Genomic DNA, 10,072 nt, shown 5'->3' with positions numbered 1-10,072 from the left:
CTCTCACTAAACTTAAAACAGACGTTTGTGGGGAGTGTGAGAAAGAAACAGAAGCCATTAGCCTAATTATAAGTCAGTGTACCATCAGAATGATTTTGAAACTGATATTTCAAAGTAAAAAACTTAACTACAGTTGCTTTAAAGCAAAAACAAGTTAATTTTCTTACTCCTATGGCATGGCATTTTTTCTTGGTTTAAGCATAAATTCACTTAATTTTGTTATTTTTCAGAAAACAATTTTATGTAACTTTACTTCTAAAGTAATTTTATCTTGATTTAAGAATATTTAGATATTTATACTGGGAAACAAGACAAATATACTGAGAAGGAATATTGTTTTTTGCAGTGTGGGGTCTAACAGTTCGTTTTGATAAGCTCTTCTTGAGTAATCTCTTCTATTCACCACCAGGCATAAGCTATCGTATAAAAATACAATACAGATGCTTCTTTAATGGCTGGACTGATTTCTGAGTGCTTTAGAAAAGTACAGGGTCTGCAGCTGAGATCTTGAAAGACATTTATCAGGACACTTTTTTTTTTGCAAACTTATTTTTTATTCATATTGAGAGTGTATTATCTCAAATGTCCTGCTGCACTGTATTGACTTCCTCTCTGTATGTACTGTACCAAAGACTATAGAATACTAATGGACTTTGACTTTACACACGTCTGCATGTTTATAGTAGATTTAGCTCTCCGAACACAGCACTGGAGCTGGGGAACATTGGACAGTTTATTTCTGGTACTCTTTGGAGTTTTCAGGTTTTATTTGTCATACATGAATCAGATTGTACACCTTTAGAAGTGCTTTTTCCAGTCTCATGAATGTATAGTTCTGTCATACTCCTCATATTTAGACCATTCGAGATCACAGATTGTTCTGTGGTTTTCACTGTAGCATGAAACACACAGTCTTTCACAAATAATATGCTTGTTTAGTGACCTCTTCACTATCCAAACCACCAGAATTAAACATGGGGAAACATCTTTAAGATAAAGTTAGAATTTATTGGCTCTAAATTTGCAGCTATACAGTAATCAGGTACATTATTGCAGTCTTCCGGTGTTGTGTATGTGTGGTGTGAGTGTGTGTGTGTGTGTGTGCATGCAATTCAGTTTAACTGGTGGATTCCAAGGTGTATGTGCATTGAATTTTTTTGAACATTTTTAAGAAAGCTTATTGAATTAGTTTAAAATTTTTAGTAGGATTTTGTGCAATCTGTTAATGTAAGTTCACACATTTATTAATTTAAATTGTTATTTTTTTTGTTGACATTTTTGTTATTCAAGATAAAATTACTAAGAAACATTTCTGTCTGAATTTCTGGACATTCAGACATGCAAGGTGAACATTCTTTTGCTCATGTTTACAGCAGTGTTGTCCTCCGTCTCTCAATCCAATCTTTCAACTCTTCACTAGCAAAAACGTCCTCTAGAGACAAAACATTTTGAGCCAAAACACAGAATTGCTTGTGTCTGTCTTCCCATTTCTTTCACCTGAAACAAGGTTTTGAAAATAATTTTTCATGCACTTAACAAAATGAACTAGCAGTAGAATGCAGAGTCCTGGCAAGGAAATTTGGCTGAGGAACTCTCACTTTATTCCATCTGGTTGTGGAACAGGGGTGTATTTTTTCTGACTTAAAGGAATGTGTAGCCATCATCAAGAGCAACTGCTGTCATTTATCAGCAGTGTTGTGCAAGTTACTTCCAAACTGTAATACATTATAGATTACTTGTTACTGTTATTTAAAAGTAATTCCTTACCTTACAATATTACTGTCTCAGAATTGTAATGCGTTACATGACTCCTGTATTACTTTTGAGTTACTTTCACCAAAATACAAACTACCAAAATAACTACAGAAGTAGAACTTAAGGTAACACTTTATTTTAGGGTCTCTTAACTAGTTGCTTATTAGCATGCATATTACTAGAATATTAACATGTACCGAGTAAAATATTACTGAAAATTGATTAGTAATGCCTTACACTACTGCGTTACAGCAAAAAGTAATCCGTTACTGTAATGCATTACTTTTGTAACGCGTTACTCCCAACACTGTTTATCAGCACAATCACTGTTGTCCTGAAGAGCAGGTGTTTTGGGTTCAGACGCTGCTGCTATGAAACTTGTACTTGCACCTGAGCACATTAGACTTGTGTAAGAGCTGAATTAAAGCCCTGAAATGCCGAGATGTGGTGTTTTGTGACTGACTGTCTTAGGGTAGAGTACTAGAGGATGATTTACATATATTATTATTATCATCATCACAGCAGGTAAATGAGACTAGACTAAATGCATTCTCTGTTTCACTTAACATAAACAATAAGACAAGACAAACCCATTATATTTCCACGCGCTGCTCAATTTTGAGATTTTTGTCTATTTTGCTTCCAAAACATGTCTTTTTTAAAACTAGTAAAAAGAAAACATCCAAAATACACATTTAAGTGTTTGTTTTATTACTTTATCTGTTTGCATCTGTAGATTACAATTATGTACTTTAAAAAGGTTTTCTTAAAATTAGTTTTTTTCTCCTGCACCGAGCCAGAAATCTCTACTTTTTCACTTACATACACCAAACTTTCCCATTTTTTCCCCCTATCTATATTCTAAAGGTTTTTATTAATATATAATTCTCCTGATTTATATAACATTCCTAAAACAATGTGTATTTCTGGCAGTGGACAGTATTTTCTGATTTATGGAGTGATCAAAAGAGATATTATATGAAACAATATATTTTTTTTTAACCTGGCTTTATTTAGTGTTCAGATTTCTGTTGTGGACAGTCTGGGGTCAGTTGTGGCCTGATGGTTAGAGTCGGACTTGTAACCCAAAGGTTGTAGGTTGGGGGAGTGAATGACCAGAACCCCCAACTGCTCCCCAGGTGCCACGGCACATGGCTGCCCACTGCTCTCGAGTGTGTGTGTGTATGTGTATGTGTGTGTTCACTACTCACTGCTGTGTGTGTGCACATGGATGGGTAAAATGCAGAGCACAAATTCTGAGTATGAGACACCATACTTGGCTACACGTCACGTATGCAAATCGATGCATATTTAATTAGAGAATGCATAATTTGAGCATATTTAAGCATAACTTTTTTAGAAAACTTATAATACAAAACAGTTGTATCAATGTACTGTAAATAACCAACTTTTGTTTTTTATTTGAATATAATTTTTTTTAAATATTTAAATGCAAATATAATAATTATATATATTAAGGATTTATTTAGTGTGAGATTATTGCTCTGTAGTAATGCCTCATTGGTTCTCATTACTGCAAATTTAAGAAACACTAAATACTTCATCAGCAATTTAATGTCATTTAGACATTCAACAGTTTAATATTTAATTCTTCTATTTTACACAGATCTGTCTAAGCGAGCATGTCTAGGACACCATCCCCATCTGTCTCCAAGGATGATTTCTATGCAACCTCACCATAGCAACCAGAATGGAGCACTGAATTGGACTGTTTTGTGTCCCTGCTGTTTAGCTGCAAGTAAAACCCACAATAAACAGTTGAGTACAGCGGAAATATAGAAAAAGTCCCTTCTCTGTCAAACTTCTCACTCTCAGTAAGAATCAGAGATAAATCACCCAGTATGAACAAAATACACACACTCCTACATATTACAATGACTACAGTTTATTGTATTCCTACATGCTTTTGTATATGCATGTCAGACTGTGCTTGATTCACATGCTTACACTCATGTCCACTGTGTGTGTGTGTGTGTGTGTGTGTGTGTGTGTGTGTCTGTACACTTACGCCCACTCTGTGCGTGTGAGATCTTTCCCACTGCGATTTGAATGTGGGTGTTAAGTGAAGAGTAGGTTGTATATGATTGACATCGTTTTCACTGGTAGTGACACTTAACTGCACTTCAAATGAAGGAGCTTCATTTGTTTCTAGCTAAACTCAGGCGGAATTTCTAATAAAATATCTTTGTCATGATCTGGAAACAATATGCGAACGAAAATGCTGCAGGAATATGTATATGTATTTCAACCAGCCACAAAATGATCTGAGGGTGTTCTGTGGAGCACAACTTCAGGCCACAACCACCTTGAGAGACCTACATCTGTTTTTAATTGAGGAATAAAAGCAAACATTTTGACAGCACTACTTTACTTCAAAAAGCATACCAAATGTCATTGAGATCCCTTGTGGCCTCCATCCCTGGTCTCCGCAGTCTACTGCAGGGCACAGCACACCTGATTCAGCTCTTCAATCTGAGCCAGAGACTGTTTCTGACAGGACTGAGACATGTGTGTTGACCCGCACTGGAATAAAGTCTTGCATGAAATGCCGAACCTCGTCCACAGAGAATGTGATGAGGGAAGTGTGGGGTGTCCGCAGTGGAAAGCTATTCGAGCGGGAGCTGCTGTTTTTACGGAACTTCTGATTTCTCTCTCTGGGCATTTCGTCGAATCTTCATTTCCGTGAGTTGGATGTAGCGGATGACATTTGTATCTGTTCCACATGCATAGACAAAGAGGAAACAGCTGATTTAACTGAGAAAATGTGTGCAGAAAGTGTAGTGAAACATAAATCATTTCGGATTTATTATTAATTTATCAGCACAATCACTGCTGTCCTTGAAAGTAGGTGTTTTGGGTTCAGAAGCTGCTTCGACTGATGCCCTGAAATGCTGAGATGTGGTGTTTTGTGACTATGATATACACAAATTATTATCATTATATCAGCAAGTGAATCAGACTAGACTGCCATTTTCTAAATAAATTCTCCCTTTTTTACTTAACAAAGTATAATAATAATTAATAATAATAATAATTTATGCATTTAGCAGACGCTTTTATCCAAAGCGACTTACAGTGCATTCAGGCTATAAATTTTTTACCAGTATTTGTGTTCCCTGGGAATCGAACCCACGACCTTTTGCGCTGCTAATGCAATGCTCTACCACTGTTAATTAATATTAATTAATATTAAGTATAATGTAAGTGTGAGATGTTTGTTCTATAGTAATATGACCTCACTGGTCCACATTACAGCAAATGTAACATAATTACTAATTACTTAAAATAAGAATTTTCAACAGTTTCTTCTTTTATTCCTGTGTTTTACATGGTTTAGTGATGATAGCAGAAACACAGAATTGCATTTGATATCTGATTGTGTAGTGGAGGATTTGTCAGATTTTTTTAAAACATGGACCAATTCTTTTTAGTTTATTTTTTTTTAGAATCTTTTCTATGCATTAAATGTTCCATTGTTCTGATTAGTTTCAGAGCTTATTGGTTTAATTCCCAGGCTTACATTTTTAAAGGAAACAAAATTAATAGGAAATAAATTATGGAACCATGGCCACTGGAAGATTTAGCGTTTGGTGTTGCACTCTAATGGCTTTGTAGTTAGATTTGACAATTTGAGACAGACTTCCGGAGGTCCGTGAACCCCAGTTTGAGAAATGCTGGTGTAGTGTGTGAGAGTTTGATCCGACTGACCTGTGGGCTGCTGTTTGTGTGACTCTTTTAGGTAGTGTAGGGCTTTGTTGAAGTCTCCCAGATGATAATACGCCACACCAGAGCGATACAGGGCTTTAAAATTCTCACCCTCCTTTCTCAAAACCTTCAGACAGTACTCTTTCACTCGTTCGTAATTCACTAGCTCCATCTGCAACAGACATGCTACATACAAACAGAGACAAAACAAATTGCACCAATGCAAAATTGACGATTTGAGTTTGTGATGTTTTTTACATGACTTAATCATGTTTTTACAGTTTAATAATCAAATGTAGGTATATGACCTGTAATCTAGCCAAACCATGACGTCATTCTGCATGCAGAATTGAAGACATTCACTCACAGATTACTTTCTTTCAAGGCATATTCAGGATTGGAAGGACAAATCTAGCAGTTTGCCACTGGAACCCAGCGCTAATTTGAATATTATGGTCTGCATTCAGTCTTAACAGGTGGAATACATAGAAAACAGACCTAAGTGCATTGAAACCCCTCTAGTCAAAGTGGTGAAACATGATGTGCGTTCCCACCTGCCAGGCTGTTGTAGCACTCTAGCTCCGCGTTCTCCACCGCGCCTTTCTGCTCGTCCGTCAAGCTGGACTTGCTGATGCTGGTCAGGACGGCAGACGGGGACTTGCTGGTGTCCGGATCCCCCAGCACGCGACACAGACCCTTCATTTCCAGCAGCGCGCGGTGGTACTTGCCAATGGCCTCGCGGTATTTTTTATCCTTGTAGCACTGCGTGCCCTGCGTCTTGAAGTCCAGGGCTCGTTTCACCAGGTCCGCGGGCTCGTTTTGGGGTTTCACCATAGAGCCGCTCTGATGGGGTGCGTGCTGCGGGTAGCGCGCGGCTCCGCGGCTCCGGCCACCGGGAGGCTGCACGACGGTGGAGTTCGCGCTGCCGCTCATGACGCTCATCGTGCCGTTTCCCTTACGTATCATTCCTTCAAATCTGCCCTGCTCCACGCTCATCCCACCGATTTGATAATTCTCTAAAACTCACGTTTCCGAGCTTCGTCCGTACGGTTGCCTTTTGCGCGTTTACATGCCCGCGTGACGACCACGTCTACACGGTTCTGTTTTAAAGATGGATTCCCGGATGATTCACACACACACACACACACACACACACACAATACTGTGAATTTTTCCTCTTTTTCGCCTCCTCTGTCTTTTTTTCAGCAGTCTGGCGGAACGGACAGGGATCGGCACGTCCTGCTCTCACCAAATGATTCAAAAAGGAGTGAGCGTGCGCATGAAGCCACAGCTCGCGCTGCCCTTAAGAAATGCGGTCATCACGGATGGTGCGCGGTAACTGGTCTGTCAGCCCCCCTGCGTGAGGTCCCGTTTCCATTGAAATCCAGCTGAGCGCAACTCAGCCGTTAACAAACGCATTTCACTTGCTCAAACGAATTCGTGCGACGTGATTTCTGCCCCCAGAAAACAGAACAGAAAAAGCAGCTGCCGTTGGACGCTGAAAAGAGCTGATTAAATACAGTTTAGTCCTCTATCTTTTGATCTTCCCTTGATTCAGAAGACCTGGTGTTCTCTCTTTCATTATCCTCACAACAAAGTTACTGTCACCCACATTTATTTATTTAAGAAGTAATGGTGAATATCTGCGTAATGGAATAAACGTCATGTTTGTCCCACAGGTGTGTGTGTGTGTGTGTGTGTGTGTGTGTGTTGTAAGCGGTTGTGTCTGGGTGTGTCGTGATTGCGGTAAATCGTGCTGGGTGGGGAGCTCTGCTTTGCTCAGTCTGTTATTTTCTTACTCACAAACACATGTGCATGTCATGCACATAGGCCTATTAGAGTTCGACCAGTCTGAGAAAAAACAAAGGAACATCTTTCTTTCTTTCTTTTATTGTCCAGTACTTTTCCTCTACTGTCTTAAGTTTTTAAGTTTTTACATGACTTTTTTTCTGTTTTATCACAACTGATTGAAATGTCAGGATGTCAGGTGCTATCACTTTAACTCACCGTCTAGAGAATTTTGTTATGACTGCAGGGTGGTGGTTGATATTATTTAAATATTTATATTAATATCCAATAATAAACTTTATATATATATATATAATAATATAATACAAGTAAATAATATGTCAATTATATTTTATAATTAAAAGTTTTTTCAAAAACCGTTTTAAACACGTAGCCTATTTAGTACGCAATTGGCAGAAGCCTGTTCTACATTTGCTGATCAATGTGTTTTAATGAAACACAGTCTTTCTCAATGTATATGTGTATGTATTTATTATTACTTTGGGGAATATATGTTTCATATGTTGCCAAAAGATGGCAAGTAGGTATATTTTGTGACTTCTGAAGGAAAATGTTAAAATTGCTCCTATAGATTAGAGCACAGAGCACAGCTTGTTCTGCCTGTCTTTATGGCAAGCATGCTGAGTTTGTACATACAGTAGTCAGAACTTGACTTATTTTTGTTGGTCACAGTCACATAATTGGAAATTCTGTTTAGGCACAGATAGAATTAATTCTCTATTTTTTATTTATTTTTTAAATTTCAACTAGAAAATGTTAAAGTCAGATCAGGTGTTGTTTTTTTCTTATGTATGTATGTGTGTGTGTATTTATTTAGAAGGAGCTATATTTTGTTGTCTTGCTTACATGTGGTTTGTAATGAGAACATTACTCTTGACATGACTAAAACCAGTTTGCTGAGGGAACAGTATATTCCCATCTCTTGGTAGGTCAAGGATTTATGGCATTTGAGCTTGACAGGTGGTGGAGTTTGAGTGTGGCTCATGTAGATGTGGAATGAAATGGTCCTTTTCTGGGTTTTTCTGGGTATAATCCTGTTTTTGCTCTGCAGGCATTATGTGGTGTTTTCCGCTGCACCGCACTCATGGGATATTCTTACAGAATTGTGATGGCAGGAAGTCTGTTGGGGATTTGTCCCATCTGATTAATTCTTCTGTAGTGATGTTCCAATGCATTTTTAATTAGGTCCAAAAGCAATTCTAAAAATTGCATTCATGGTCATGTTGACTATGCCTTTTTAAGAATATAATTATTTTTGTCTTAACTGCATAATATTGTTGTGTGTGTATGAATGAACACATGCAAGACTGATCTTATTGATATTCTGGGGGCTATATGCATAGTAGTCTCTAGACTGTCATAAGAATTAGCCTAATTAAAGGATTGAATTTAGGAAATGTCATATTTACACTCACACAATGCTCTGCACAATGCAGATATAATAGCCTAATAAAACGTATTAAATAGGATTTGCTTCAATACTTTAAGCAAACTCGGTTATAGGAGCAAATCAAACAAGTGTTGATTGATACATGAAAGAAAGAAGGGCTGTGCTGACCCCTCCAACCAGTGACGCCACTCACCCAAGGCCAACCTAACCGCCAGCAGCTCCCGGTTACCGATGTCGTAATTACATTCAGCTGGGTTGAGGCGGTGGGAGAAATATGCACAGGGGTGCACCTTCCCATCACTTGCAGAGCGCTGAGACAAGACTGCGCCCACCCCGACCCCGGAGGCGTCCACCTCCACGATAAATTGCCGTTCGGGATCTGGAATGGAGAGAACAGGAGCAGAGACAAACCGGGACTTTAATCTATCAAAGGCCTCCTGAGCCTGAGCACTCCAGGTGAACGGTACCTTGTTGGAGGTGAGCGCCGTTAAGTGTGCAGCTACCTGGCCAAAGTTCCTGATGAATCGCCGGTAGAAGTTGGCGAAGCCCAAGAAAAGCTGCAGAGCCTTCCTGGAGTCGGGGGCCTGGCCACTTGGCGACCGCCGCGACACCTGGCCAAAGTTCCTGATGAATCGCCGATAGAAGTTGGCGAAGCCCAAGAAACGCTGCAGAGCCTTCCTGGAGTCGGGGACTGGCCACTTGGCGACAGCCTCGACTTTGGCCGGATCCGGCTTAATCTCCCCAGCCGAAATAATAAAGCCCAAGAATGAGACCGACTGGGCATGGAACTCGCACTTCTCTGCCTTGACATAAAGCTGGTTCTCCAGCAGCCGTTGTAAGACCTGGCGCATGTGCTGAGTGTGTACCTGAAGAGATGGAGAAAAGATGAATGTCATCGAGGTACACAACGACAAACTGGTTAATCATGTCTCCCAGCACGCTATTAACCATGCCCTGGAAGACAGCAGGGGCATTAGTGAGCCCGAACGGAAGGACCAGGTATTCGTAGTGTCCCGTGGGGGTATTAAAGGCTGTCTTCCACTCATCGCCCTCGCGGATGCGGATGAGATGATAGGCGTTGCGGAGGTCTAACTTAGTGAAGACCTTGGCTCCCTGCAAAAGTTCAAAGGCAGACGACATTAATGGCAAGGGGTACCTGTTCTTTACAGTAATGTCATTTAACCCTCGGTAATCAATACAAGGACGCAGAGAGCCATCCTTCTTCTTAACGAAGAAGAACCCAGCACCAGCAGGGGAGGACGAGTGGCGAATGAGACCGGCTTTCACGGATTCCTGAATGTATTTGTCCATAGCCTCTCGTTCTGGACCTGACAGGGAAAAGAGACGACCCCGGGGCGGAGAAGTGCCTGGAAGGAGATCGATGGCACCATC

At 39.8% G+C, this 10,072-nt stretch overlaps 1 protein-coding gene across 1 annotated transcript; it reads right to left on the bottom strand.

Annotated features, from left to right (window-relative positions):
• Positions 1-3,645: 3,645 nt before the first annotated feature.
• LOC107553202 (tetratricopeptide repeat protein 9A-like) lies at positions 3,646-7,055 on the bottom strand. Its single transcript, XM_016235346.1, has 3 exons — positions 6,036-7,055; positions 5,485-5,667; positions 3,646-4,489 (listed from the first exon to the last, which is right to left on the bottom strand). Exons 1-3 carry the CDS (start codon positions 6,475-6,477, stop codon positions 4,407-4,409), a joined length of 708 nt encoding a protein of 235 aa, XP_016090832.1. The 5' UTR covers positions 6,478-7,055; the 3' UTR covers positions 3,646-4,406.
• Positions 7,056-10,072: the final 3,017 nt, after the last annotated feature.

The sequence above is a fragment of the Sinocyclocheilus grahami genome, unplaced genomic scaffold (assembly GCF_001515645.1).
Source record: "Sinocyclocheilus grahami isolate Dianchi unplaced genomic scaffold, SAMN03320097.WGS_v1.1 scaffold466.1, whole genome shotgun sequence".
Lineage (NCBI taxonomy): Eukaryota > Metazoa > Chordata > Actinopteri > Cypriniformes > Cyprinidae > Sinocyclocheilus > Sinocyclocheilus grahami.
This window is presented reverse-complemented; position numbering and strand designations above follow the sequence as displayed.

Excerpts from the sequence above, each read along its gene's own strand:
- LOC107553202 (XM_016235346.1), bottom strand. The coding sequence starts at position 6,477 with ATGAGCGTGGAGCAGGGCAGATTTGAAGGAATGATACGTAAGGGAAAC. Across the intron at positions 5,668-6,035 it reads GTGCTACAACAGCCTGGCAG|CATGTCTGTTGCAGATGGAG; the intron begins GTGGGAACGCAC and ends GTTTGTATGTAG. Across the intron at positions 4,490-5,484 it reads ACACAAACAGCAGCCCACAG|ATACAAATGTCATCCGCTAC; the intron begins GTCAGTCGGATC and ends CATGTGGAACAG.